The sequence below is a fragment of the Theropithecus gelada genome, chromosome 1, assembly GCF_003255815.1.
Source record: "Theropithecus gelada isolate Dixy chromosome 1, Tgel_1.0, whole genome shotgun sequence".
In the NCBI taxonomy this organism is placed as follows: Eukaryota; Metazoa; Chordata; class Mammalia; order Primates; family Cercopithecidae; genus Theropithecus; species Theropithecus gelada.
The window spans coordinates 3,453,571-3,481,251 of record NC_037668.1 but is presented as its reverse complement, the minus strand read 5'-3'; the positions used below and the strand labels follow the sequence as shown (position 1 = coordinate 3,481,251).

The window sequence follows — 27,681 nt, the reverse complement described above, 5'->3', positions numbered from 1 at the left end:
GGGCGAAGACTAGACAGTTAATACTAGGGCTGGATAACCAATTCTGGCTCACCCGTGGTGACTGGAGAGTCACCTGGAGGCCATGCCTGAGGAGAGGAAAGAGGGCTGCAGGTCTGGGAGTCAGGCCCACAGATTCCAGATGTATTTCTGCCAGAGTACCTTCTTCCTTCTGCCTACCCCTCCTGAAACGGACCCTAAAACCTTGTAAACAAGGCAACCCCAGATGGACTCTGCACTTCCCAGCCCTACAGAAAATGTTCTGAGAGGAAGCGGGGAACTAGGGCAAATCTTCCAGCAGGAAGTGGGCTTAGCAGACCCACAATGTCATGGTTGATACCTGAAGTTTAAAGCCTGGACATATTTGCAAGTTAATGAAGATGTGAAAAGGGAGGAGCGGAAAGGCTGCATTGAAACTCAGGATTAGAAGGGGAGAGGGGACTGCTGCAACAATTATGACAATAATCGTTCCTTGAATTTTTATTATGTAACAACCTACAAAAAGTTTTCTATATTCCTGAACTTTCACATTTCTGTGGAATGGGAGGGGTTACCCCCATTTTGCTGGTCTGTTCAAGGCCAAGTTTGAATGGAAGGCAGGGTCAGCTCCCTAATCCGCATCTCCAGTTCCTCCTGAGGAACCGCAAGAGTGAGAGGACAAGTAGGGCAAGAGACCTGGAGATGGTCGAGGGGCTAAAGCAGTGGCAAAGGGAGAGGTGGAGGGATTGAGAGGTGTGAGGACTGAAAACTCTGTCTCTTTTGGGATTCGTTTGGAGCCACCTGGAAGGCGGTGATTTCAGCCAGGACACGCGCTTTTGCGGACTGTAGGGGGTTCGCTAAGTCAAGCCTCCCTGGGAGCCCCACGGAGGGTGGGAACGAGGTGGCGCCGCCCAGTCCCGGACGCGCGTCGAGCGCCCTCTGCCACCCCACGCCGCCCTGCCCAGGGCGAGGGCAGAGCGGGCCCGCCCAGGTGAGGCCGGGGGTTGGGCCGGAGCCCGGAAGGTGCGCCGCGCCGCCCCGAACCTGTCCCCTAGGCCTCCCCCCGCGTGAAAGTGAAAGTGTCGGACCCGAGGAGGTCAAGGATAGGGGGGCGGGGCCGGCGCGGAGCTGGGAGCGGGCGCCGGGCACTCGAGGGGCCATGGATGGGCTCGGCCGCCGCCTTCGAGCCAGCCTGAGACTGAAGCGCGGCCATGGGGGTTAGTGCCGGCCGGGGAGAGCGCGCGGGGACGGCGTGGGCATCGGGGAGCCGGCGGCTGGGGCCCGGGGGAGGGCGGCACGGGGCGTCGAGATCCGGGAGCAGTTGGAGGGGGACTCAGGAGGCTGCGCGGGGGCAGGTGAGCGGGAGGGAGCGCGGGGAGAGGGGAAGAGGGTCAGGTGGGGGCGGGAGCGGGACACGACGGCTAGGCCAGGCCTGCGGGGGCGAGGGGGAGGCGGCGGGACACAGGAAACCGTTGTGGGGCCCCGGGGCCACGTGTCCTTCCATCCAGGAAGCTTGTGGTGCAACCGCAGTGTGCCTGAAAGCGCCCCGGTTGTGGTGCCCTCCCAGAGGCACTGCCTCAGCTCCCGGCGTGCCCGCCGCCCCACCCCATCTCGCCGCCCTGGGACTCCTCCGTGGCCTTTGCCCAGTTCCTCGGAGCCAGCGCCCCTGCCCCTGCCCCGCAGATAGCCACCGGCCACAAACACAGGTCTCCTCGATGACGTTACCACCCCCGCCCACCTGCGGCCAGGTGCCCTTCAGAGTGTGGCCTCCAGCGGAGCGGCGGTAGAACCTGCACAGCTGCTGCTTTCCAGCGTGTCGCCCTTTCCCTCAGCCCCGCAACAGTGAAATGGACATAATTCCCCCGTCCAGGATTATGGGGATTAAATTAGAAGTCAACTGCTAATTTAAAGCAGCAGCTTCTTTTCTTTCTTAGCAGAGCCCTGGGGTTGGAAGGAGAGCAGTTAGAAATTCATTCATTTATTCATTCCTTCGGCAAATATTTGTGTGGCTTACCACTAGCCAGTCCTATGGCTGAGCAGCCATGACCCTTAGATACTTTGCCTAGAGGTCCTACCGTCTGAGGAGCAAAGAGTGGATTAGAAAGTGAGCAGGGGCCATTCCCAGACAGCCTGCCCTTTCCAACATTGGCACACCAAGGAGGCCAAGTGAGCCCCTCTCTTAGCCCAAGCCCCAGAGCTGGGAAGACCTTAGGGAGTGAGGTCAGTGCGCCCTTCTTTGAACTGCAGTGACCTCTACGAGTGTTCTGTTCTTCATCCTGTTGCTATTCCTCCTGCCACACCCTGCCCCTTCTCCTTTTGCAGTGTCCTCTCTAGACACAGATCTCCAATATCTGGCCATTCCAGCTGCACCATCAGGGAGAGGTCAGAAACCACAGTTTGGGGCAGAGGCCTGGGACCATGCAGTGGTGAGAGCAGAAGGCAGGATGAGGCTAACATTCTCTCTTCTCTGGAGAGCACTGGCCTGGTCTGTCCTGGTCTTCCCAGACCCTGGGACATCTGTGTGAATGAAAGGGGTCTGCCCCCTGCAGCCCAGAGGAGACATTCCAGTTGTTCCCACCCACCCCTGCCCCAACACCAGGCACTTCCTGATTGTGCCTGAAGGAGCTTCCTGATACTGAGGAACTGTAAGAACTGAGGCCTAATACTTTTCTGGCCAGGAGCGTGTGTCCTGTTCATCTTCCATACCATCCTCCACCTGCCTGGGGATTCTCCCCCTTCCTCTTTACCTTTCTGGCCCCAGGACAGTTGCGTATTAGGAGGGAATGTGTGTGTGTGTGTGTGTGTGTGTGTGTGTATCCTGGTGACAAGGAGTGATGTGGTGGTAGTCCTGGCTTGAGAGCACCTGAGCTGGAAGGGATGGGCCAGCTTCCCAGATTAAGGTTCCAGAAGGTCCCCTCACCTATATTCTGGACAGATCTGGGACTTCAGTCAGGTGTCTGTGGGAGAGGCTTTCTGGTGGAGGAACAAGTGTAACCAGATTCCTGACTTCCCTAGAAAAGGCGACTCCCTCCTCAACTAAAACTCAGGATAATAATTCCTTTCTAGGGCACTGGAGGTTAAATGAGATACCTTATATGAAACATGAGTTTGATGGAGGTTAGTTTTCTCTTGTGCTTTTCTCTCCTGTGGATAACCCCTTTTGAAAGAGGGGAGAAAACAGTCTTTTGCTGCATTTCTTGGGCCTCATCCCAAAAGTCTAATTACTTTCTTTTGTCAATGGTTTCTTAATTTTGCTATTCTCTTGGCTTTCCTGATAAAGCAGAAGAGAATGATCTGAAAATGCAGCCCAAAGGATTTAGGGAAAGGCATCATTTCGTTAGAATCTGGAAATGTCAGTGACAAGATTCTGTTTCTCAATGTCCTTTGAAAACCTCTGTGGGATATTTGATGTCAAATGCATCCAGAAGGCAGGAGCATGGATGTGGAGCTTTCCTAATCCCCATTCCCAACAAATCCTGCCAATTTTAATAGCCTTTGAATTACTTTATGCCTCAGTGTCCCCATCTGTTTCAGGAAGATGCTTGTTCCTTAGACAGGTGGTAAGGCTTGTGCAACAAGTCTGTGCAGCTTGCAAGTAAGGTGTGGTGCCAGCTCCAAGTGTTCTGGTTTGCTCTTCTCACCCATTACAGCATTTGAACACCTTTCTTTACTGTAAATGAGTTTGGCCATCCATGAGTCCTGGCTTTTACTAGTCCCACAGAAGCCAGGTCTAGAGCTCTTAGAGGCAAAGCAGCTGTTTTCCCTATCCTAGCACCCCACTCTCTTCCAGAAGGCTGCTTATTCTTAGTAGGAGTGGCAAACACTGGCGCCAACCCCTTTTGCCCCCTGCTTTCCCTTTGAGGCAGCTTCCTGGCAAAAGCTTTCTCTGCATTTACTCATTCAGGGGTTTCAGTGAGAATCCAAGGTGATTTTTTGCTATTCCTTCTCTCTTACCTAGTCTCCAGACACAGCAGTGGGCTAGCAGCTCTGCCTGTAACTTGGGCAGTACGGCTGACCTGGCCTGATCCAGAGGAAGGCTGAGCAGGCGTGGGGGTTGGGTGGAGATCACCCGGATGCTTTCCACTGCCACACAATCACCCTCAGGCTGCTGGTGCAGTCAGTCCCCTATCTTGAGCTGGGGACAGTCTCCTGAGCTAGTGCTTCCTATTTGAGAAGAGGGACTCTGCTGGAACCCTGGAACAAGTGCCAGTGACAGAACTCTGCATCAGGTGAAATTCACCATTGTAGCTATTTCCCAAATATCACGAACTCTGGGCTTAGAGATGGGTTTTGCTCTTCACTGCACCATCAGGAAAGGAGGCTATTGGATATTGACTTCCAGAACGCTTTCTTTTGTTGTAAGAATTAATCTGTTTGGATAATTATTAGGCCAAGTCTATTTATCTCAATCAGAAGAGGACAGTGGCATCCCCGCTGCAGAGAGTGTTTGGGCATGTGCTCTAGGTTGGGATGTCCTGGAAGTTCTAGAATTCAGCAGGTGGCCCTGCTGGGGTTTTTGACTTCCATTGACCAAGTTGAGAAGTGAAAGGTCAACAATCTAAGTGATGAAGATATAGGATCCCTATCCTGAGACCAGCCAGTTTCCACTGCCCACAGTCTGACGCTATCCACTGTTGTCCACTGTTCTAAGATTGTAAATAAACTCTCTGCACAATCTGCAGCCCAGATTCAAAATCCTTAGCCCAGAAGTAGCCAGACCTTTCTGGCTTCTTTCAGCCAGAGGTGTTTGCTCTTGACCTTTTCTCTCGCCACACCCTGAGGCCCTTGGGAGGAGCTGAGATCTGCACTGCAGTGCCAGGATGCTGACTCTGTTGGTGCTGGCTGCTGCTGCCTTCCTGGGTCCCGTCACATCCTTCTTGCTCAACTACTGGGTGCACAGGATGGAAACTTCTCTCCCCTCTCTGGAAGATAGCGTGTGGCTTGGCTTCACGGAGTTGTGGCTGGAGGCTGAAGCAGCCCCTTTCTCAGGCTTTCTGTCACCAGTCTGTCTGTGTTAGGGGAGAAGGGAGTGCACTCTGTCCTGAAGGCCCAGAGATGGAAGGACAAGTGGTAGGCCGGGTGTTCAGGCTCTTCCGACGTCGAGCAGGTCAGGACTGGACTGCCCACTTCCTTGTTTTTAGGGTGACCCTCTTAGGCGGGACTGTTTCTTCTTTGAAATACTCCTTCCTCCTCTTACTTTTATATCTCGGCCTCCACATGGTTCCCCATGTGACTGGGCCAGGAGGCTTCCTCCGCTGGTTTTTAAGAACTAGTCATGCCCTCTGTGGGGCTAGTGTGGTCACAGTCACATGCCCTTTGTGCCTGTTCTTATTCACTTAGTATGACCTAAACTCTCAGGCCATATTGTTCCAGGATTGCCAGAAGCACCCTACAGGTTAGGCAGTGTCTGTGGCACCCTGGGGCCTTGGCCTCCATGCAGCCTCTCCAGCACATTTCCGTGGCTTCTGCGTCAGTGTTTTCTTTCCTCTGCTTGGTTCCCCATGGTTTCAAGTCTACCAGGGCAGGTGTGGAAACTGCCCATTTGGCCCTGATCCTGAGTGACTGGTGGTGCTGGCCAGTATCCAGGTATCTCAGCATTGGCAAGGCGGCCTTGAGGTGTGGAGGTCACCCAGATTCTCACAGACTCCACTCCAGGAATGGATCAATGAGGTTATACTAAATGGGCTCCGGTGTCTTGGTTTCAGGACCGCCCCAGGACAATTCGGGGGAAGCTTTAAAGGAACCAGAAAGGGCCCAGGAGCACTCTTTGCCCAACTTTGCTGGGGGGCAGCACTTCTTTGAATACCTTCTTGTGGTTTCTCTCAAAAAAAAGCGTTCACAGGATGATTACGAGCCTATAATCACCTACCAATTTCCCAAGGTAAGGACTGAAGGAGGGGCAGGGCCAGTCAGAGGACTAGGGTGTTTGGAAGGTGGTAGGGGTGGGGGTTCTACCTCCTTCTCCCCACCCTACCAGGGCTTGAGCCTGGAGCTGCCCTGAGCTCTGAGCTCGCTGCTCTCCATTTCCTTCTTAGCACAGCCCCAGTCCTCTGTTATCACCCACAGGATCTAGGTCTAACTTCTTTGTGAGGGACTGACCTAGGCTTCCTAGCAGGGAAACTAGGCTAGATATTTTGCCTTTTAGGGGACCTCATAGGTCTTCCAAATCCCATTTTCAGTCACCCTTCTCTGTAGAGAAGCTTACCTTCTGCCAGACCTCCTAGAATAAATCCCCTCTCTGGGATGTGTGGGAAGGAAAGAGTGGGGCAGTCATGTAACTGGTAGGCAGGCACAGCCCTCTGCCCGAGCCCAAGCATCAGACTCTTTCTTGTCTGATCCTGCACCAGGTAGAGGGGTGGGAATCCTCATTAACCCTTCTCATTAGGAGGTGTGCCAACTGAGCTGGCCGCTTCTCTTCTCTGATGTGGGGCCTCTCTGATGTTGTCCTCTCAGAGGCCTGGGTCATTTCAGGGCCTTTCTATATTCAACATGGCCCTGTCCCCTTTCTATGTAGATCCTCAATACTGAGGTCGAAGTCAAGCTTATGTCGAGTTGACTGAGGAGGGGCTGTTTCAGCTTTGGAGTTGTTCCAACCAGATCCAGAATGCAAACTGTGCAGAGTGATGGGCAAAGGCACCCTTCACCCATATGCTAGTGGAGAAGCTTATCCCTAGACTGCTTTAGAGCCTCAAAGGAAACCCACCAGCTCTGAAGCCCTCTCCTCCTACCTCTGCCCCCAGCTTCATATCCACTTGTCTTTTCCTTTTCCTTGTAGCGGGAGAACCTGCTTCGGGGTCAGCAGGAGGAGGAGGAGCGGCTACTCAAAGCTATCCCCTTGTTCTGCTTCCCAGACGGGAATGAGTGGGCATCACTCACCGAGTATCCCAGGTAATTGCTCAGCCTTGAGCAAGGGTATTGGATTTGGAGAGAAGGAACATGTGTGAGTTCTGTGGCTCCTGTAGCCTCCCTCACTGTTGTCATTTGTTGATTTTCAGCCCAGGAGTGTAATCGATTCATTTGAAAACATCCGGCCTGGGGTCCCTCAAGGCCAAGGATATTAGCTATCAGTTTGATCAGTCACTTCTGTCCAAAGAGCCAGATTCTCCCACCTGTCTTAGAAGCAATAGTTACTGCTTTTAATTCTGCTACTGGCCCAAGCTGGACTTAGCAGAAAGCAGTTAGCCTCTAAGAAGGCGATGTAGCAAAGACCCTTCTAGCACGAGCCCTGGAATTCGACTCCTTGAGCTTTGACTTCACTATTTATGAGTTGAGTGACCTTGAAGAAGAAGCACCCTCTGGCCTTAGTTCCTTCATCTTTAAAGTGGGGATAATAACTGAACCTGCCTCAAAGAGTTGTTTTGACAATTAGATGAGATGATGTGTTTAGGGCTCGACACCAGTGAGCCCTTACTCCTATGATTAATCAGCAGTTCCGCTTTGCCCTCCTCTCCACCCTCTAATCCTGACCACTTTCCTGTTTTAGAATCCAGTGAGCAATGCAAATCAAGCCTTGTCTGCTCTTTCTTAGGGAGACCTTCTCCTTCGTTCTGACCAATGTGGATGGGAGCAGAAAGATTGGATACTGCAGGCGCCTCTTGGTCTGTGCAGCTCAGAACTGCCCCTTCCTTTCTGCAGTCTGCTCAGCTCCATGGCTGGGCTTGCTCAAGCCTTAGCTGTAAAAGTCCAGGCTTGTTGGCAGCACCAGTTGTAGAGAAAGCACAGCCCAGGACCTTCTGCTATGCTAGTGCTCCCTCTGCAGCCCCACAAGCACGAGGACCTGATGCCCCTTCTCCCCCTGCTGGTCAGGCTCTGGTCTGTGCTCTCCCCGGCTTTTGATAACTTTCCTCTTTGTGAGAGGCTCCAACTGACTCCTCTCCCTGCTGCTGTACCCAGGCCTGCTTACCTTGGACCCTGGAGCCTCCCAGAGCAGAGGCTGGGATTTGGACAATTAGTTTCAAATCTCAAGTCTCAGGAGGATTCCCCAAGTCACCTTCACAGTGCTTTCCTCCTTAGCCATTTCTTCATCTCTAAGGCACACTTGCTTCCCCTCTTTGCTGACCCCAGATTGTGTTGGCACTGAAGGCGGCAGCACTTGCCCACCAACTCACTCAGTACCCTCAAGGATTTCTTCTTTTGGGATTTCTCACCAGGGGGTGGCCACTCTGACCTCCCTGCTGCACCCACCATTCCCCATAAATTCCCCCTCCCCAGCCCTCAGCCTTGTGCTCCTTCATACCAGTTGGGAGAAACCCCTGGGGAGGCTGCAGCACTGAAGAAGCCTCTCTGTCCCTCCCCAGCCTGCCGGCCCTGGCCCTCGCCTTCCCAAAGTGTACTGCATCATCAGCTGCATCGGCTGCTTCGGCTTGTTCTCCAAGGTAGGGATGGAACAGGATTCCTCAGGGCCTGTTTGTCCTGCCCATCTTCCAGGCTCTCTCTGGCTGCCAACCCTGCCTGTGCAACCTAAGTCCTTAGTGGAGCTCTTCTCCCATAGCCAGAATCAGCTTTAAAGTACACTTGGGAAAACTGAGGCAAAGGGGCATGCACTTGACTTAAGGGAAAAGTGGAAATTGAATCTAGGGGACTGGACTCCTTGCAGAGACAGCTACTGTTCCCGCTCTAGCCAGGTAAGAAAGTAGTTGAAGTAGGACAAGGGGAAGAAACTTCTTCCCCGAGTTTCAATTTCCTCATCTGTCAAATGGATATAATAATCTCACCTTCCTATCTCACTGGGTGGTGTGAGGTATAAATGAGGTGATATATGGGAAGACTCGTTATAAAAGGCAGAGCACTAAACAAATATGAAGGAGTTATAAGACCCATTCTGACCCCTTCAAGGGTAGAAGAACAGTTGAGGTCCCCAGGACTTCTGCTGGAGCTAATTTGAGTGCCAGTGCATCTGAGTCAGGATTTGAGCAGAATCCATGGGGGCCATGCCATCCATTGGTGACCAGAAAGGACTTCATTATGCTCTGACCCCAGCAGGACCTTTGGAGGAGGAAGGGAGGAAACTCTGTCAGTCTTTGCTTGGGTAAAGAATTCCTTTGTGCAGTGTTCCTAGGGATGGAGGCAGTCTCTGACCCCGGGAATCTATAGTGGGAGTTGGAGGACAGAGTGGTACCAAGAGGCTTAGGCTTCTAGCCTCCTGCTGCAACCAGCATGAGTGGACATGGTACCATCATGGGTGGTGAGTTTACTCTGGGATGACTTCCCAGGGAGGTGCTTTTGTGTTGGTGTTAGGAGAGGGGAAGAATGTGGATTGGTAGAGAGATAATAAAAAGGAAGCTGGAAAAAAGCAGGTCTTACATGGGAAATAAACTGCAGATTATTTAGCATGAGCCCAGCCTCTGCCAGGGAGGGAGAGACCAGTTCGTGGAGGGCCCTAGAAGATACATGAGGACCAGCTGAACCAGTATGGGAACATTATGATGCTCAGGGGCATGTAGAGTCTCTGCCACCTGCCCAATAGTGTCCCTTTGAGCTGTGCCTCCCGTGGTTCTTTTCTCTGCAGATCCTGGATGAAGTGGAGAAGAGACATCAGATCTCCATGGCTGTCATCTACCCGTTCATGCAGGGCCTCCGAGAGGCGGCCTTCCCTGCTCCTGGGAAGACTGTCACTCTCAAGAGCTTCATCCCCGACTCAGGCACTGAGGTGGGTTAGCAAAATGGGTGAGACCGTCCCTAGCTGGAGAGGGTAGGCATCTGTGGCACCTCTTACCACTGTTCTTCCATTAACCAGGTTAAAGTACAGAGAAACTGAGCCAGATGGGGACTAGGACTTGGTTAGAATGAACAAAGTTGAAATCAAGCCCAAATTTTCTGATCCTTCTAACTTGATACCCACAAGCCCCTAGTTACTGCTCAAGCCACCAAGACTTTTATTTATAATAAACAAACCATGTAAGTTGAGGCTTCTGGTGCTATAAAGGGCTTTTCCCTCAGCCCCCAGACTGCCAGTTGCCCCCACCCCCACTCCACTCTCCTTTGTTTGTCCTGTCTCTACCTTACAGCCTCCATCTGTCCATTTCTTATCATCCATCCCCACCCCCGAGTCTCCACCCATGCCTGGGGGAATGCTGTTGTTTTAAGGCACCAAGCACACTGAGGCAGCAGGTAGAACACTGTTCTAAGAATTCCAGTCCTGACCCCTGGAACTCTGAATAGTCTCTGTGCCCCTTTAAACTTGGCTTCCCCACAGGAAAATAAGGGGAGAGGCTAGAAACTTTCACTTTCTAGAAAAATTAGTACTGAATGCTTGCTGTGTGCCAAACTATACCATTTTCTGGGAATACAGTAGTGACCAAAATGAATGTGGTCCCTGACCTTTTGGAGCTATAAGTCCACTGGGGAAGACAGATGTTAAATAAACACACCAGTGCATGTTGAATTAGAAATTATGTAACTGGGATGAAAGGAAAACAAAAACACATGGTGCTACATAAGAAGAAGATGGGAAAGTATCACATGGCCAAGGGGGGGCCTCTGTGACCTGAAAGAAGGTAAGAATGAAGGGAGCAGAGCAGTGCAGGAGGAGGGCCCCCACAGTGAAGGCTGCAGGCAGAAAAGATAGAATTGCTCAAGGAACAGAAGCCCATGTGCTGAAGCGCAGTGAGAGAGGGGTGTGTGCTCAGGGAGGCGAGTGAGGGAGGGTGCGGGACGTTATGGGCCATACTCGAGATCACATCACTGCTGTCCTCCAGCCAATTAGCAGGGGAAAGAGAGACAGGGTCAGATTCACTTCTTGGGGAAGGAATAGAGGCTGGTAGAGGCCCAGCACTCTGGGGTCTGCACGATCTTGCAGTGTAGTGACACCTTCTCTCTCTCTGGTTTCCCCACAGTTCATTTCACTGACACGGCCCCTGGACTCCCACCTAGAACATGTGGATTTTAGTTCTCTATTGCACTGTCTCAGTTTTGAACAGATACTTCAGATCTTTGCCTCTGCTGTGCTGGAGAGAAAAATCATCTTCCTGGCGGAAGGTCTCAGGTGGGCCCAGCCCCTGAACTGCTCACCTGAACTGCCCAGCATCCCTGAGTTCAAGGGAACAGACTGGAGGTTATCCAAGGAAAATGGGCTGTAGGGCCCATGTGCCCACCCTCCTGTTTCTAGCTCCTTGTTCTTTAAACCAAGAGAAACAGCTGTTTTGAACCACCCAAACTGCCTCTTCCTCCACACAGGACTGCTGCCTGGGCCTGAGGAATGCTCCTGACTTAGCTAAGGGAAGGACAGGAAGTATTCCTGGGACAGCTCAGGTGGGACCAGTTAGGGTGGATGTAGACATGATTCTGCCCTTGCAAGGCTGAGGGAGGGTGGAGAACAGGGCAGGAGGTAGATACTCATTCAACAAACATTTATTCTGTGTCAACTGTTTGCCAGATGCCAAGCATTGGGAAATACAAACTTCCCTTCACCTGAAGGGGATGCAGAATTATATAGTGGTTGAAAGCACAGGGATTCAGCAGACTTAGGAGGTCCAAATCCAGTTCTTCTACTTTTAGCTATGAGGTTCCCCTTAAGTTAGTTTGTTAACTTCTTGAAAATGGAAATAATGATTGTGATTACCTCATAAGGTTGTGGTGAGGATTAGATGAAATAATGCACATTAGGTACCTAACACCCTGCCAAGCACATATTGCTGAATGCTAGCTGCTATTCTTAAGCCCACAGTTGAGTATATCCCTGTGTGTAGTGGAAGCAGGGTACTATTGTGCCATAGTCTCTACCTCTTAGGGGCTTCAGATCTGAGAAGGACATGGGGAGACATAATAGAATGGAGAATGAAAAAAGTCATAAAACAGTAGGGGTGGGGTGGACCTTCTATTCATATCTGGGGAGGCAGAGAACCAATGATTTTAGGTTGACAACCCTGCTTTTATCTTTTAGGGAAGAAAAGGATGTTGAGGACTCAATAGAAGTCAAAGGGTCAGGTGAATGTCATGGGTTTCAGAGGAAAGGAAACTTGGGCAACCAGTGGGGTCTCTGTGTTGAAGATTCTGTAAAAATGGGTGATAACCAAAAAGGAACTAGTTGTAGGTAATCCTTGAAGGGAGTGACATCATATTTTGCTTTGGAAACAGCTCTTTCACTCCCAGCCCTGAATGGAAACCAGAAGTTCCTGTGTGGCTAGAGCTGGGATTCTGCCTTTCCTCCTCAGATCAGTGTTTGGAAAGTGGAGGTTGGCAGGATTTACCTCTCAGACGTTTACTTTCTTCAGGGAAATCCTACCACTCCCCACTTCCTTCCCACACTGAGTTTTTCAGCTCCCTGAAGCTTAGCCAGGGAGGGGACTTCCAGTCAGCTAGCCTCTCAGAGACGCAATTTTGCTAATTCAGGAAGTGCTAGCTTGAAACCCAGAATTGAAACAAGGATTCCCGCATCTGTGCTTTTATTGGCCTTGACTTTGAGGCAATTTGGCTGGAGGAAAGAGCCATGAAAGCCAGGGGAGAAATGAGAAGACAGAGAGTGGGACTTTGTGTGTGTGGTGGTGAGAGGAGTAGGGTCCAAGTTGTGACTTGGGCAGGAGTGACGAGAAATGCTTCACTGGAAAGTCTTGAGGAGCCACCTTTGTGGGACTTTCCGTGTAGGAATTGCTGGGCAGAGGTTCTTAGAACCTGGGAATTTCCCAAGCTACTCAAGCAGCAACCTGGTAATCTTTAACACCCTTGAGTGCCCAGAGGGGGCTGTGTGGGGGCAAAGGCTGGGGGTGAAGTTGGATAGACATAGGAAGGTAAAAAGGCTTTGCCTCTCGGCTGAGCCTCCAGTGCTTACTTAGTTGTTTGTTTCTTAACTACACTGCGAATTCCTTAAAAGCAGGGTCAGTGTCTTGCTCTTCCTGGTATCCACATCTGTGAGGTAGGCTCACAGCTGTGAGCACAGGATAGGGGCTCCATCAATTATCTCCTTGAATGAAAGCAACTCTTCTTCTCTCTTCTCTTCGGAGTCACTTTTATTTTTGGCCAGTAGTAAGTTGAGAAGACTAACTGGGAAAAGAAGGGTCAAATCGAGGTCCCCCTCTTGATAGTGAAGCCTCGGCCTCTCTAGTTTCTGTCCCTCCCTCCCAGCAATGTACATTCAAGCTCTGTGACCAGCATGGCCCCCAGACTTGCCTTTCTGCCATGGGCACGGGCAGCACTGCTGTAGCTGCTGTTGGTGGTGGGCGATGACAGGTGTGTAGCATGGAGGTGCAGGGGCCTCCTGACTCTCATCCTCTGTGCTCTGTCCCAGCACCCTATCTCAGTGCATCCATGCTGCTGCCGCGCTGCTCTACCCCTTCAGCTGGGCGCACACCTACATCCCTGTTGTCCCTGAGAGCCTTCTGGCCACCGTCTGCTGCCCCACCCCCTTCATGGTTGGAGTACAAATGCGCTTCCAGCAGGAGGTCATGGACAGCCCTATGGAAGAGGTATGATGTGGCAAGAAGAGTGCATGATTTGGAGCCAGGTAGACTGGGATTCAGATCCCAGCTCTGCTGCTTACAGCTGTGTGATTAGGGGCAAGTTACCTTACCTCTTTAAGCCTGAGCTTTCTCATCTCTAAAATGGGGATAACAGTGGTCACTTCCTAAGGATTCTGGGGGAAACCACCTGCATAGAGCTCCTAACCTGGCACCCAACACATAGTTGATGCTCAATAAACGCAGGCTCCCTTCTGAAGGATTTCCCTTTAGGCATAAGGCGCAGCGGGTAGCTTATTCAAGGGTGATCAGACTGTTCCATGCCAGCTGACCCTGATGAACAGTCTTTGGGGTGTCCCATCTCATCCAAATGGATGACACAGCTGGTCTATACAACACACACCCCATTGGAATGTATTTGAATTCCTTGGAAGTGAGCTAACGTGGCCCTCTGGCAAACTGTGAGTCTTAAGAATGCAGCAAGTCATCTGAGTAGCTCAGAGCTAAATGGGTTAATGAGGATACAGGTCTGAATCCTTTTTCATTTTGTTAGCTTCTTACATCTTGGCAGTGCCCCAGACAAACCAGAGGACTCAGTTGTGAAAATGGGCATTAAAAGCATAAATCTATCCCCACTGTTGGAAAAATAACTCAAAGCATGTGCTTTAGAGTGGTCAGTAGGGACTTTCAAAAGATAGCTATGTTGTTATATCTTAAGCCAGAAGAGGGACTTGGGAATATCTGCCCTGGCCATAACCATTGACTCATTCCAAGAGATTACTGAGCTCCAGAGACTTATCCAAGGCCACACAGACAACAGTGGAACCTAGCACAGACAAAACCAAATCCCCTCCTATAGAAACTATTGCTGGGAAGTAAAGAAGAAGGCTATGTTTCCTTTCTTTGCTCTACTGGCCCCTCATCCTTCCTTAGGACTGCTGAGTACACATGCCCTTTGAACCAGCCTTAGCTTTGTGACTAACTGGGACAGAGTATTAGCCCCATGTTTAGCAATAAACATTTAAATGTCCCAACCCCAGAAGTTATGAAACTTCCTGACTCTGCAGCTCCAGCTCCCTGGAAGCCGTGGCTCCTCTCCTGATGGCCAGTCAGACTCTGGCTTTTGGTAAGGGATTACTCCACAGACAATAATATGCCCAAATACTGGAAAGAGTTCTGGGAACAATCTTGAAAAACAAATTATTTATACACACACTTTCCTCCCAATCCCTCAAAGGAACAGTCTTCCCTCCATGAAGGCATCTGAGCCTATGTATACAAGTGGTTTCAGGCCTGGACTAGTTCAACTTTTCTCCCCTGACGACAGATAATTACAGTGCATGCTCTATTTTTTGGCATACTTTCCACTCTCTTTCCTTGTATTTGGAAGAAGGGACAATGGAGGGATCATTCTCTCTATTGTCAAGACCAAAGGTCACAAATGGAAGAGAGGCCTAGCAGGCATTTAAATGACCAACACATGATTTGGGAAATTACAGTAAACTGGTGGGAACATTCCCTGCCTAAAGCAGGCAACTGCTACTCAGTTCCATCTGAGTGTTGTCCTTTAGAAATGTGGACCCAGTGTTAGATCTCCTGACTTTTCAGGAAAAGCCCCAAATCCAAATTTTATGTGAGATAGTCCAGTTTAAATATTGGAAACCAAATCAATTATTTAAAAATACTGTAAGGATCAAAGAAACAGATCTGCTGGTTGGAATCAGCCAGCAGGGTGCCTATTTGTAATCTCTGGTCTAGACTGAAGGCTCCCTGGGCAGTTCCAGCCCTGTGCTTATCTTACCTGAGGACTGTAGACACATGGTCTCCTCACTTCCTTTCCTTTCCTCTTCCTGTTGACCCTGGGCTCATTTCTTTCCTTTGCTGTTTCCTGCTGGAAGGCCCAAAGCTGTGAGGGAGTTTTTCTTTTTCTTTTTTTTTTGAGATGGAGTCTCACTCTGTCACCTAGGCTGGAGTGCAGTGGTGCAATCTCTGCTTACTGCAAGTTCTGCCTCCCGGGTTCATGCCATTCTCCTGCCTCAGCCGCCAGAGTAGCTGGGACTACAGGCGCCCGCCATTACGCCCGGCTAATTTTTTGTATTTTTAGTAGAGATGGGGTTTCACCGTGTTAGCCAGGATGGTCTTGATCTCCTGACCTCGTGATCCACCCGCCTCGGCCTCCCAAAGTGCTGGGATTACAGGAGTGAGCCACTATGCCTGGTGGGAGTTTTTCTAATAGAAAATTGTACATAAGTTGTTGCAAGCATGAAAAAAAATAAAAAGATGTTGGTCTCTGTTCTAGAGAGCAGGGAGTTGAAGGGGAATCATAGAGAGAGGAATGTCATCTCAAGAATATCAGTCTAGGCTTGGAAAAAAATTGGTTCTCTTATTAGCAGTATAGTATGACCTCGGGCAGCTTCTTTGGGTCTGTTTCCTCATCTTCAAAATGGAGATGGTATCTGCCTCACAAGACTGTTGCTTGAGATCAAATGTGTAAAGCACTTATGTGAGCAATCTACTAAATGCTCCAGGTAGAAGCAATTTCTGCAATGTTTTATTAAGGGAGTGACTGGCTGTGATTTCTCCATCTTGTATTTCCCTTCTACCTTAGCTCTTTCTCCTACTCCCTTCCTACAAACACCCACACCCTTTCCTCAGGAAGGGAACTGAGATTTCCAGAGGGGAATGGTGAGAAAGGAGAATGCTAGACAGGAAATGAGAACTGAAGATATTGATTTTGTTGCTACCTGGGCTGAGATACAGCCACAGGCAGAAATCAAGACGGTAAATCCTCTAGAGGTCTATGAAGAAAGGGGACCAGAGAAAGCCAGTCTATGTTTATTTCAGGTCCTGCTGGTCAATCTTTGTGAAGGAACCTTCTTAATGTCGGTAAGTGTCTGGGTTCAGATCCCCTGCAGGTCTACCACTCTAGTTTCCACTTATTTAAACAAACATTAAGTTCTTTGTTGAGCGAGAATCTGTGCTAAAAAGACCGCATCTCTCTCAAGGAGCCCATGGACATATAAACACAGATGACTTCACTATAAGACAATCAGTGATAGTGCCTTTTAAGCAAGGGATAAAAACCAAGTACCACCGGGGTGGAGAGGATTCCTTGCTAATGTCTAGAGTCAAACTAAAGGCCAAGAAACAGCTTGTGTTGTTTCTGTCCCATGTGGCTGATTATTTGTGGGTGGAGTAGGGGTGTAGAATTCACACCCTCCTTATGCTTTTCTGCCAACCCGCTTCACTCCACACTTCCTTCCTGCTTGACCTTGGAGCTCCGTCCTCTTCTAGGTTGGTGATGAAAAAGACATCCTGCCACCGAAGCTTCAGGATGGCATCTTAGACTCTCTCGGTCAGGGGATCAATGAGTTAAAGAGTAAGTCCTTACTCTTATTTTGGGTCTCTCCAGGGAGTGCAAGGGAGTGATTCTCAATCATTCCCTTCCAGAACTAAAATGAACTCACTCAGAAGTCCTAGAACCAGCCCTAGAGGCCTAGAACCTAGGGCAAGTCTGAATTTGGGATTGTATTCTTCCTAAGTAATGGCAGAGAACCCATACCCAGATTGCCATTTCAGTCAGTTATGAACCCTACCCCACGGCTTTCCACAGGAGCTTTCAGCCTGCATGAAAGCCATTCTTGGAGGTGAGTTTGGGTAATTTCATCCTTCTGCTACCCTCTGAGATGGCCTTTATATCTCCTGCAGCTGCAGAACAAATCAACGAGCATGTTTCAGGCCCTTTTGTACAGTTCTTTGTCAAGACTGTGGGTCACTATGCTTCCTATATCAAGCGGGAGGCAAATGGGCAAGGCCACTTCCAAGAACGATCCTTCTGTAAGGCTGTGACCTCCAAGACCAACCGCCGATTTGTGAAGAAGTTTGTGAAGACACAGCTCTTCTCACTTTTCATCCAGGAAGCTGAGAAAAGCAAGAATCCTCCTGCAGGTAGTGACAGTCCCCATCAGTCTAAGCCCATAGAAGGTTACCTCTAGAATAAAGAGGAGGGGAAAGAAAGAATACTTCTCTTTAGAAACCCACAAAATAGGTGTAGGCAGACTTTTATTAGTGGAGTTGAAATGACATAACCCGAAACCTACGAAAATGTCTAATGGGCTGCCATTTTGTGGAAGTTGGTTTACTCATTAGCCAACAGGACTGAGCCCTTTCCTTTGTTTCAGTCTAGAGCTAATTCCTGCTAAGTATCTATCCTCTGTTTATGGGCTCCTTTTTGGACAGAACTGAATGTTTGGATCTCCAGAAGCCTGTGAGGCCAGAGACATCCCGGCAGAGATGGGAGTATGGGGAGCAGACAGGGTATTTCTGATCCTTATTCCTGAGCTCATTATAGTCTGCCTGATCAGATCAGATGCCTCTAACACCCGTATCTGAACCCACAGGCTATTTCCAACAGAAAATACTTGAATATGAGGAACAGAAGAAACAGAAGAAGCCAAGGGAAAAAACTGTGAAATAAGAGCTGTGTTGAACAAGAATGACTACAGCTACACACCATTTCTGGACTTCAGCCCCTGCCAGTGTGGCAGGATCAGCAAAGCTATCAGCCCCCCCAAATCCATAAACTCACTCTGAGTCTTGGTATCCAGGTATTGCTTCAAATTGGTGTCTGACATTTGGATCCCTGGTATCGATTTCTCAGGACTTTGGAGGGCTCTGACACCATGCTCACAGAACTGGGCTCAGAGCTGCATTTTTTGCAGAGGTGACAGGTAGGAAACAGTAGTACATGTGTTGTAGACACTTGGTTAGAAGCTGCTGCAACTGCCCTCTCCCATCATTATAACATCTTCAACAGAGAACACTTTGTGTTTGAAAGGCTCAGCCTCTCCACAGGAAGAAGTCTATGGACGTGTAAGGATGAGAGTAAAGAGGAAAATCTCATTTTTATGTGTGTCTTTGGCTTTTACTACGGGTGGAGAATGAGGAAAATAAGGCAATGAATATGAGAATCAAGTGGACTACAAGTGGAGGACCTGGCCATGGTGGTCCTGAACCTGGGGATATGTTTGGAGTGATAGAATCATGGGGGGCAGCAGCTCTACTTCTTCTAAGAGGAAGGGTAAGAGATACTGGTAAAAGCAGCAGCAGCACTCGACACAGGGCATCCAAGTCCTTGGTTTGGAGTCAGGTGTGCTTTCCAGAATCCTGGGAGGAGAGGCTCTTCACTGAAAGGAAGCAGCTTCAGTCTAGAGTAATTTGAGGATAGGAATTTCAGTCAACAGCAGCCTGTGAAGAACACTACATAGCTTCCATAAGTAGGTCGGTTTCCCCATCACTTTCAGTTTGCACTAGTCCTTTACCTTCAGTCTTGGACATCCTACCTCCAACTGATCTTTATTTTGAGCAGCACAGTTCAATTCTTTAGCTAAAGATGAAGGGATCTCTGCACTGACATTCTTCCCCTTTGAGAAAAGAATCCTAATTTTAAGAGTCTGAAGGAGTTTAGTGGTCACCTAGTCTCCCCTCCCTTGATACCTCTACCGATAGTTTCTACTCAAGCATTGGGAAGCTTTTTTAGAAGAATCTTATCTTCAAAAATTCTACCTTTTTAATGCGTGTATTTGTGGCCCTCAGAAGTTCCTAAATTCTGTACAAAGAACACAAAAGTTTCTGGAGGGTGGAACAGGGCATATTGAAGTTAAAGCCAATGTAATTTGCTTTTGGGAGTGCAGAGACCTAATGAAGGTGGCAGATGTCCCACTGTCCACACACCATGCTTAGCTACACTACTATTCTTCACAGCTTCTAGGAATTACATTTTTTTTTTTTGGTAGTTTATGGTAGTGGTGCCTAAATATGGTTGTACCTTCAAAGGTTTCAGAAAAGGAACTGGAATCCTGAGAATCTTGTGAAAACACCCTCTAATGCCTCATCACAAATATACCAAATTATCTCCAGTGATAGGACCTGGAAATCTGTACTTTCTTAAAAGGTTCTTCAGGTAAGGTTTGCTGAGGCTTATTACAAATGTACCCTTGATTTGATGCTAATGCTGTATTTAGGGCTGAAGGATGCACACACTAAATATCTGAGTGCTTTTCAGATTCCATCTATGCTGAAAAAGAATGTAAGAGAATAAACATATTTCAATTAGCCCTCAACATCTTGCTTTAGAGCTTTAGCCCACTAAAGCCCAGTATAGTATAGGAGAGAACACTGCACCAGGTTTCAAATCTGGATTCTAATTTTTGTTCTGAAAAATAGCAACTGACACTGGCATGCCATTTAACCTCTCCAGGCCTCAATTTCCACTATAGATAATACCCGATGTGTCAGTAAGACAACTGATGTAACTTTGCCAAACAAGTAGAATTATCCTTCCTCCTTTGTTCTGCTCTGTCCTAGCTTTCAATACTTGATCTGCCCTAACATTTTCCTGTATGTACTTCTTTATCCCAGATATTGGAACAATTGCTAGCAAGGAAAGGTAATAATGGATTTTCATTTCCCAATATAGTCTGGCAAAGAAATTAAAAGTTTACTTCTCTTTGCTAATCCAATCTACACGGGACGGATGCAAGCAAGGAGCGCTCTGGCTGCCATACAAGACAGTGTAGCTACTGTTTATTCCTGATTATGGGACAGGATATAGATGAAAATCAATAATAAGACATTCATTTTAGCCAACAGTTTAAATCTTTTCTCCTGTGTTCCTCTTCTTCAAGCAACTGAATTATCTGTATAAAATGGAAACATATCTGGTTCCCATTTCAAACTATAGTACAGATACCAAAGAGGAGAGTGCCAGAAAAGGAGAGTACAAAGTAACCCCTTAGAGAGGCCCAGGCACTTGCTGAAAATTTAGGGGAAGGGTCTGAGATTTCTAAGTGACTGATAATTACATAGGTGATGACTACAACACAAAAAAACCATTGACAGGAAAGATGAACATAGTTCTCCTTTTTAAAGTCAAAGTTTCTACAAAATAGAAATGTCACAAGACACATTAGAACAATGCAGTGGACCAAATTTTCTTATTTATTAAAGAACAGAAATAAATTTTGCTTAAATTTAAAAAAATAATATTAAAACTTAGTTTATCTTTTCACTGAATAAAACTGAGAAAAAGTTGGCTTTCAGATCATATATTTATTTAAAAAAATAAAATGGGAAATTGACAAAGTTACCACATTATTCTGCATGCTAACAGGATTTCCCAAGCCTGTGAGAGAATCATTTCTTGAGCAATTAAAAAAAAAAAAAAAAAAAGAACTTCCTCAACAATGTAAAAATAGGAAACCTTTCAATCCAAATTCAAGGTCTTTATTACTAGTTCCACCTCACAAGCTAGTGGGATGTATCTGTGTCACAAGCTGAACTCCTTAGTAAAGAAAGCTTGAGAAGACACTAAACAAGGATGTTACTAAAATACGATGATTTGTTAAAATTATAAAGCAATCATCTTTTGGCCTGCAAATAGTCAACATTAGAACTCTTCACCACTGTGGATCTGGCTCCCCATCACAATGTTATTCTGAATCCAGGATAATTACAATCACATGGCATTTTTTTCTGCATGCTTTCTTGGCCCAAACCCTGCATGATAACATATACAATTTACAAGATGGGACTTGAAATTCCCATTCTCACACAGGATAGTTAGGGAGTGTTACCAATAATAAAGAATAAAAGTTATACAACATTGATTATTATAAATTATATTTGTTCTTATCCACCCCCATTCTCCTTAATATGTTCAGATTCCTTCCTGCAGAAAACATGGTGTTCCTATATAATACCAATTACATCATTAATGATGATTAGAATGAGCTGTAGAAACCTTGATTCTGAAGACATGTATGTGCAGGTGAGACGCAATCTGATTGCAAACACTGACACAGTAGCGGATCAAATCAAAGAAAGAGAAAACCTGGAAAGAAAAGAGACATTCTCAGCACTCGTTTAGGCTCTCCCTAAGCTTCCTGAAAGTAAAGAGGAGTGGACTCTGTTTTCTCTGCAGATTGACCTTCTATTCTAAACAATAATTCAATTTCCTCGCAATGTTTCCTTCACATACGAACTCTTTGTTAGAGAGACAGATGGCAAATATTTTAAGCTTTATGGGCCTTATTGTCTTTGAAACAGTTGCTTAACTCTGCCATTGTAGCATGAAACCAGCCAAAGACAATATATAAATGAATGGCCATAGCTGTGTTCCAATAAAACTGTATTTACCAAAACAGGCTATGGGCCCACAGGGTGTAGTATGCTGATTCATGCTTTTTTACTCAGTCAGCAATTTGCAATTTATGAGCCCTGCCTGATGTAGGCAGGACTAGTAAGATTAATGCAAAAAATAAAAGGCTCAAATATAAAGTCATAGAACTCTCACACAGCCCCATTTATGTGGATTTCTGACATTCCAAATCATTACAATTATATGAACTATCTCTCATGACTGGCTCATCAAAATAAGAAAACAAGCAACCTTCAAATCCTCAAACCATGAAATAAGACTTAGTACAATACCTACCAGGGCAATCCAAAGTACAATATATTCATCAATAAAGCTGTTAAAATACTGGTCCAGAAACAAAAGTGCCGGACCTATGAATGCTGTGTCATGCAAATGCATTTCACTTTTCGTCATGTGTGCAACCTATGAATAAAACAGAATAACGTAGGCATTTTCATAGGAGGACAATTGTGGACTACAGAGTAAATCATATTGTGCTCAGATATCAACTTCCAGTAATTATTTAGGAATAGCTGTTGAATTCCCAAAACTAAAAACCCAACAATAAGAAATGTGTCTGAGAAACCCGCCAAAAGATGCTTTTCACAAGGAGCCTTAATTTGAGTGTCCAGATTGAGACTGAAGAATGTAGATAAACTGAACAACCAAATTAAACAGTGGATAAAAGGGTGAAAAGTTGTATGTTTTCCAAGAACTTCCAGTAACTTCAAATTGTAGCTTCACAAAGGGTAAAAATAGTTCCCATGTTGATATCAAGAGATTCTGATTAGAGGAGGGCAAACTCTAGAACCATTTAGGAAGCACAGAATAAAAACTATGGCCATAAAACCAAAATAAGATAAAAGTGAAAAACAAAACAAATAAAAACTCAGGTGCTTACCACAAGCTTATTAGTGATTTTAGCAGACACAAAACCAAATGTCAGTATATAAAGACAGGGATGCTTTTCAAAAAGCTGAACTGCGGATTTCTTGTAGATCATTGCAGCTAATGTAATCACTGATCCAATATGGAGAAAAGGAGAAAGGACACTTGTTCCCTGTACAGAGTGAAGAGAAGAGTTAATAGTATTCAGTACTCATCAGATACTGCATGGATCTGCTCCAGAACAGTTCAACTCAAACTTCCAGGAACCTCATGGTACCTGATAGGCAGCAATTTCTATAAATCACAAACTAGAAGAGCTAATGAAAAGTAGCAGCATAAATTGATTAGGCACAAACTGAAGATTTCACTTGAGAGACCAGGCTTATTTTTACAAAGCAGCTCATACTTTAAAAAACATGTGAATAAGTGTGTGTGTGTGTGTGTGTGTGCATAAAACTATGACTATATAAAGCATATAAATGTGGGTAAGTATATATAAAATTGAAGTTTTGAACATTAGTCTCTTTAAAGGCTATGTATAAATTATACATTAACAAATGATTTTATACATTTGAAATAAAAAACAAAATGACAACAAAACCAAGTCCTAGTGTAAACAAGTGTTGAAAATCTTAAGGCATACTTACTGCTATTGTGGATCCATTTTTGCCAACACCACCTGTGAAGATTACACGGAAGTAATTTGTACAGGAAAATATGGTCCCTGCTACAGTACAAAGTGCAGGAAAAATTTTCATTTGAATATTCAGCACTGGAATCTTTAATGGGTAGAGAGAGAAAACAATTAAAACATATACAAACTAAAATAAGAAAACAGTCTAATATTTGATTCATATTCCCAAAAACTTTCCATTCCCTCCAATTACATAAATATGTAAAGTAATGAAAGTTTCCTTTTCCTCTTCGTTATAAGCAATATAGCAAGTCTCAAGAGTTGAGACTATTTAGAAATTAGTCTCACTTCTGATATCAACCTTAAAAAAAAAAAAAAACACATTCAACTTTATTAACTTGTGTCACAAGTTAAGATAGATTCACTGAATGCATCCCGGAGGTCTTGCAACAGTGAACCAGGATGTGTTCTGGCCTTTTAATAAAAGGAATGCACCTCGCCTTTTTCTTTGTATATGTTTTTGAATTCTACCTCTAAATCTGTAGAACATTCATAATTGTTGTGAGGAAGTATGAAGCATAACAGAAATGTTGCAACTAGATATAAAAATCTGCAGAGTACAGAGAATGGAAGACAAAATTTCTATTCAGAAGAGTTCCCAACTCCAAATTGTTAGGATACAGGCAGTAAAAGCAGAAGGCAACTAAGAAGGCATTCACATGCAGGAGAAAAAACAGGTCAAGTACATTCAAACAGATTCTACTACTATGCATCCAAAATTTTAAAGTTTAAATGTACTTTTCAGAAAAGTGAATAATATATTCATAAAATATACTGAAAATGTATTTACCTGAAGTATGGGGGACAGAGTGGATTGATATCATGCATTTAATCTTGAAAACACAATATCCATCATTTAAAATGAAATACACTTGTACTGAATTTTAAAAATCATTTAAGAGTCTCTTCTTTTTTGCACCCCTCCCTTTAGCTTTTTTGGTCTCAAATTTTGTCCAATATGGATTGAAAAGAAAGTAACAGTAAAATAAATGATGTAGTCTAGTAATAGAAACAAATGATTATAGAAACAAGATTCCAAAAGCCCCAAATGGTTTAATAAGCCATGAGTTCTTACAATGAAAAAAATTTTTTTTTAAAAATTGAGACAGAGTCTTGCTCTGTCACCCAGGCTGGAGTGCAGTGGTGTGATCTTGGTTTACTGCAACCTCTGCTTCCTGGGTTCAAGTGATTCTCTTGCCTCAGCCTCCCAAGTAGCTGGGATTACAGGTGGCCACAACCAGGCCTGGCTAATTTTTGTATTTTTAGTAGAGACGGGGTTTCACCATGTTGGTCGGGCTGGTCTCGAACTCTTGACCTCAAGTGATCTCCCAGCCTCAGCCTCCCAAAGTGCTGGGATTACAGGTGTGAGCCACCATGCCTGGTCACAATGAAAGCATTTTAATTAGGGCTGTTTACACTTTGTACGGCTGTCATCTATCTACACTTTTAAAATCAAATAGCAAATGTGGCACTTCCTACTATATGGGAAACCTCAGTTAAGATTGGAAGACATAAATCTTAATGTTTGGATACTTCATTTCTTCAAAACTCTCAAGAACTCACTTTGTTTAGATAACTCCGTTACCTCTTGCAAAAATGCAGCTCTAAAAAAAAACTGAAATCAAATGTTCAAGTTTAAGTTGTACTGAAGCAGTGTTAAATTTTCTGAAATTAACTAGGTCAACCTAAAAGTCAAGTCCTAAACTATCCTAAATGGTTATCTTCTCCCCCTAAGTCTCCAATCTCTGCAGTCTAAGTTCAAAACTTGTTTTCAATAAAGGAGAAAATCAACACCATGGTTGCTTTGAACTCCAAGAGATTTTTCTGCTCTTGTTCAATAAACTAGGGACATTGCGTTCTCAATCTGATGCACCTGGCTGAAACTCAATACTGTGGCTAGTTTCCTGGTTCCCAGACTCACTTCCCACCCCTCCCACTTTTGACTCCACAGAGACAAAGGATCTCTCTGGCAAAGGGGAAAATACTATACTTCTCTCAGATTCCAAAAGAAGCAAAGCATTATTCTATCACAGGGGCAGCCCTGTATTAGGGGCAGGGTACTAAATGAGTACCATCTCTGTATAATAGTCGTCTGTGTCATAAATGAACTGAATGAGAGTCATAACTGTATTTATAATTTGGTGAAATTGCCTTGGGATCGTAAAAATCGTTGCCTTTTGAAAGAATAAACACAAACATTAGAAAAGCCAGGAAAATTAGTACATGGCTTGGATTACAAAGGAAGCAAACTAGGAGCAAAGCATCATAGATTCTTAAGGTTCTCATCACTTTTGTCATATATGTTAGCTACATACACCAAAACATAAGCTCCTGAGTGATGCATTTTGTTTGAATTGATTTTGTACACTCTCTAGAGCCCTGGTTATTATAGGTGGCTCAATACATATTTGTTAAATGAAGACTAAAATCTCCCTTTCTCTTACTTTCTATGTAGAAGTCCTGTTTTGGGAGAGTATGAAGAAACATCTAGCCCCTACATTAGCAATGAAATGAGCTACCAAGAAAATATGAGGCAAAGTGAAGAAAAAGCTCGAGTCAAAGGAATCCCAAGTCTCAGCAGGTGATCCTTTAAAAACTGGCACTACTTATAAAAAACACAAAGTGTTGCCATTCTCACCCCACACTTAAGATCAAGGAGGGTGGCACATTCTGTCTTTCCCTCAGGTCAAAAAGGACAGGCACATTCTGTATTTCCCAACCTTTTTCTTTCTGTCATCATCTTGGAACTCATCAAAGGTGGCCGAAGTGCATCCACTCTTTAGAAATAGCCAAAGAGCTATACCAAAGACATCTTTATGTCAGGACTGCTTGCAGTTTCAAGTCTTTAGGAGTCGGGAAGAGTAAGAATTCCTTTGGGTCATGGTGTCTGTCCTATAGCCAGGTGAAAACTCTTCAGACTCATACCATGAAGGTATGCATCCAAATAATAACAATGTAATGTAATTCACTTTTTAAAAGGTTACAGATAGAAAAAGAAAATCTTAAATTATCAGTATCTTTACCAGATTACAAAGGTCATGTTTTCTGGTTCAATAGTTTGTATTAATGCAGACTACTATCAGTTAGTAAACTTTGACTAGTTTTCTTATAAGCATGATAAAATGTCCTTATAGGCTTTGTACACCAGAGCAGAAATAAAAAGTATCACTTTGAGATTAGACACTTTCCTCAAAGAATGTGGGAATGCCTGTTTGTAAATCATTTTAATGTAAATGAATTCCATCAAAATACAGCAAATGTTAACATAATTACAGTGTCCACAAAGGAAAATCACCCTATCAGAATTATTTAAGTGTAAAGGCATTTTAACGTCTTGTAGTTCAAGAATGAGATATCAATTTATACTACATAGAAAGTCTTCAGTCTGACCAAATGAATCCTGAAACTTCACCTGCAATAGTTACACTCACCTAGTTGCCTTAACTGAATGCCAGAAAGTCCCTTGTGGCTTAATACAATGTGATCAATTACTACATTTACAAGACTCAAGCATCAGTAAAAGTAACCATGAGTTGATTATATGTAAGTCTTTTCCAAAGTAAGAATATATTCTTTTCTGTTTTTTTAAAGAGTGATAGGATAGAAGATAGTTCCAAGGCATTCTAAAAGGAATGTCTTTTGGGGAAGCAAAAAACAAAAAAATATGCTTTTTGTTTCTTGCAATGTATAAAACAAGCACTGACTTTTATGGATGAAGACAATTTCCTTTGGGGAAAAAAAAAGGGAAAACAACAATAACAACAATAACTATAACCTATGGTAAAAACTCATCTCTTTGGGGAAAAAAATTGGCAAAGAATGGGTAATCCATATGTAATAGATGCAAATCACTTACCTTTACAAAACAGCTGATCTTCTGGAATCAGCCTTATGAAGACATCTGCACTGTTTTTATTTGTTCTGACCATAAACTTGCTTTCTAAGTGTCAGTAAAAGCCTTCTAATTTAATGAGGATTTGGAAGGCAATTTCCATTTTATGGCCTCAATCTCAGAAGAGATGTAAATTTCACACCTGAACCCTAAGTGAGTATCTCTTCTCCATTTGGCACGCAAATAAGTGAGAGCTCAATATGTAGTAATTGTTTCTGTATTAGCATAATGCAATTCAAAACAGCATATTCAGTAACGAACCCATAATGCTAAGTAAAAAGAAAAAAATAATATAGTGATCTGAGGTCAATTATGGGAATCTATATTGGGAGTTGTTTAAAAAAAGAACCTGTAATCCCAGAACTTTGGGAGGCCGAGATGGGTGGATCACGAGGTCAGGAGATCGAGACCATCCTGGCTAACCCGGTGAAACCCCGTCTCTACTAAAAAAATACAAAAAACTAGCCTGGCGAGATGGCGGGCGCCTGTAGTCCCAGCTACTCGGGAGGCTGAGGCAGGAGAATGGCGTAAACCCGGGAGGCGGAGCTTGCAGTGAGCTGAGATCCGGCCACTGCACTCCAGCCTGGGCGACAGAGCAAGACTCCGTCTCAAAAAAAAAAAAAAAAAAAAAAGAAAAGAAAAA

General features: G+C 45.4%; 2 protein-coding genes across 7 annotated transcripts in view; one reads left to right on the top strand and one right to left on the bottom strand.

The window, feature by feature from the left end:
* The first annotated feature begins 956 nt into the window (after positions 1-956).
* Positions 957-18,275, top strand: DENND2D (DENN domain containing 2D). Of its 2 annotated transcripts, none has more exons than XM_025379263.1 (12): positions 957-1,193; positions 5,682-5,857; positions 6,752-6,864; positions 7,505-7,574; positions 8,274-8,351; positions 9,485-9,625; positions 10,812-10,960; positions 13,199-13,376; positions 16,212-16,253; positions 16,662-16,746; positions 17,076-17,315; positions 17,768-18,275. In XM_025379263.1, the coding sequence occupies exons 1-12, from the start codon at positions 1,136-1,138 to the stop codon at positions 17,842-17,844; spliced, it is 1,407 nt and encodes a 468-aa protein (XP_025235048.1). In that variant the 5' UTR covers positions 957-1,135; the 3' UTR covers positions 17,845-18,275. The 2 variants fall into 2 exon arrangements, with proteins under 2 accessions (XP_025235048.1, XP_025235050.1); XM_025379265.1 differs by lacking the exon at positions 957-1,193 and adding an exon at positions 4,788-5,083.
* Positions 18,276-18,599: 324 nt separating this feature from the next.
* CEPT1 (choline/ethanolamine phosphotransferase 1) overlaps positions 18,600-27,681 on the bottom strand; it is a 48,455-nt gene continuing 39,373 nt past the window's right edge. For 3 of the 5 annotated variants that reach the window (XR_003118550.1, XM_025379283.1, XM_025379275.1), the window contains 4 exons: positions 23,100-23,231; positions 22,466-22,624; positions 21,862-21,987; positions 20,344-21,258 (listed from right to left, as the gene is read on the bottom strand). Coding sequence is in view for 4 of the 5 variants with exons in the window: in XM_025379283.1 (XP_025235068.1) it covers positions 21,139-21,258; positions 21,862-21,987; positions 22,466-22,624; positions 23,100-23,231 (537 nt within the window). In the remaining variant the exon portion in view is untranslated. Of the gene's footprint in view, positions 18,791-20,343; positions 21,259-21,861; positions 21,988-22,465; positions 22,625-23,099; positions 23,232-27,681 lie in introns of those variants that run through there. The other 2 variants (XM_025379271.1, XM_025379289.1) reach the window with 2 other exon arrangements.

Excerpts from the sequence above, each read along its gene's own strand:
- DENND2D (XM_025379263.1), top strand. The coding sequence starts at position 1,136 with ATGGATGGGCTCGGCCGCCGCCTTCGAGCCAGCCTGAGACTGAAGCGC. Across the intron at positions 1,194-5,681 it reads ACTGAAGCGCGGCCATGGGG|GACCGCCCCAGGACAATTCG; the intron begins GTTAGTGCCGGC and ends TCTTGGTTTCAG. Across the intron at positions 5,858-6,751 it reads TCACCTACCAATTTCCCAAG|CGGGAGAACCTGCTTCGGGG; the intron begins GTAAGGACTGAA and ends TTTTCCTTGTAG.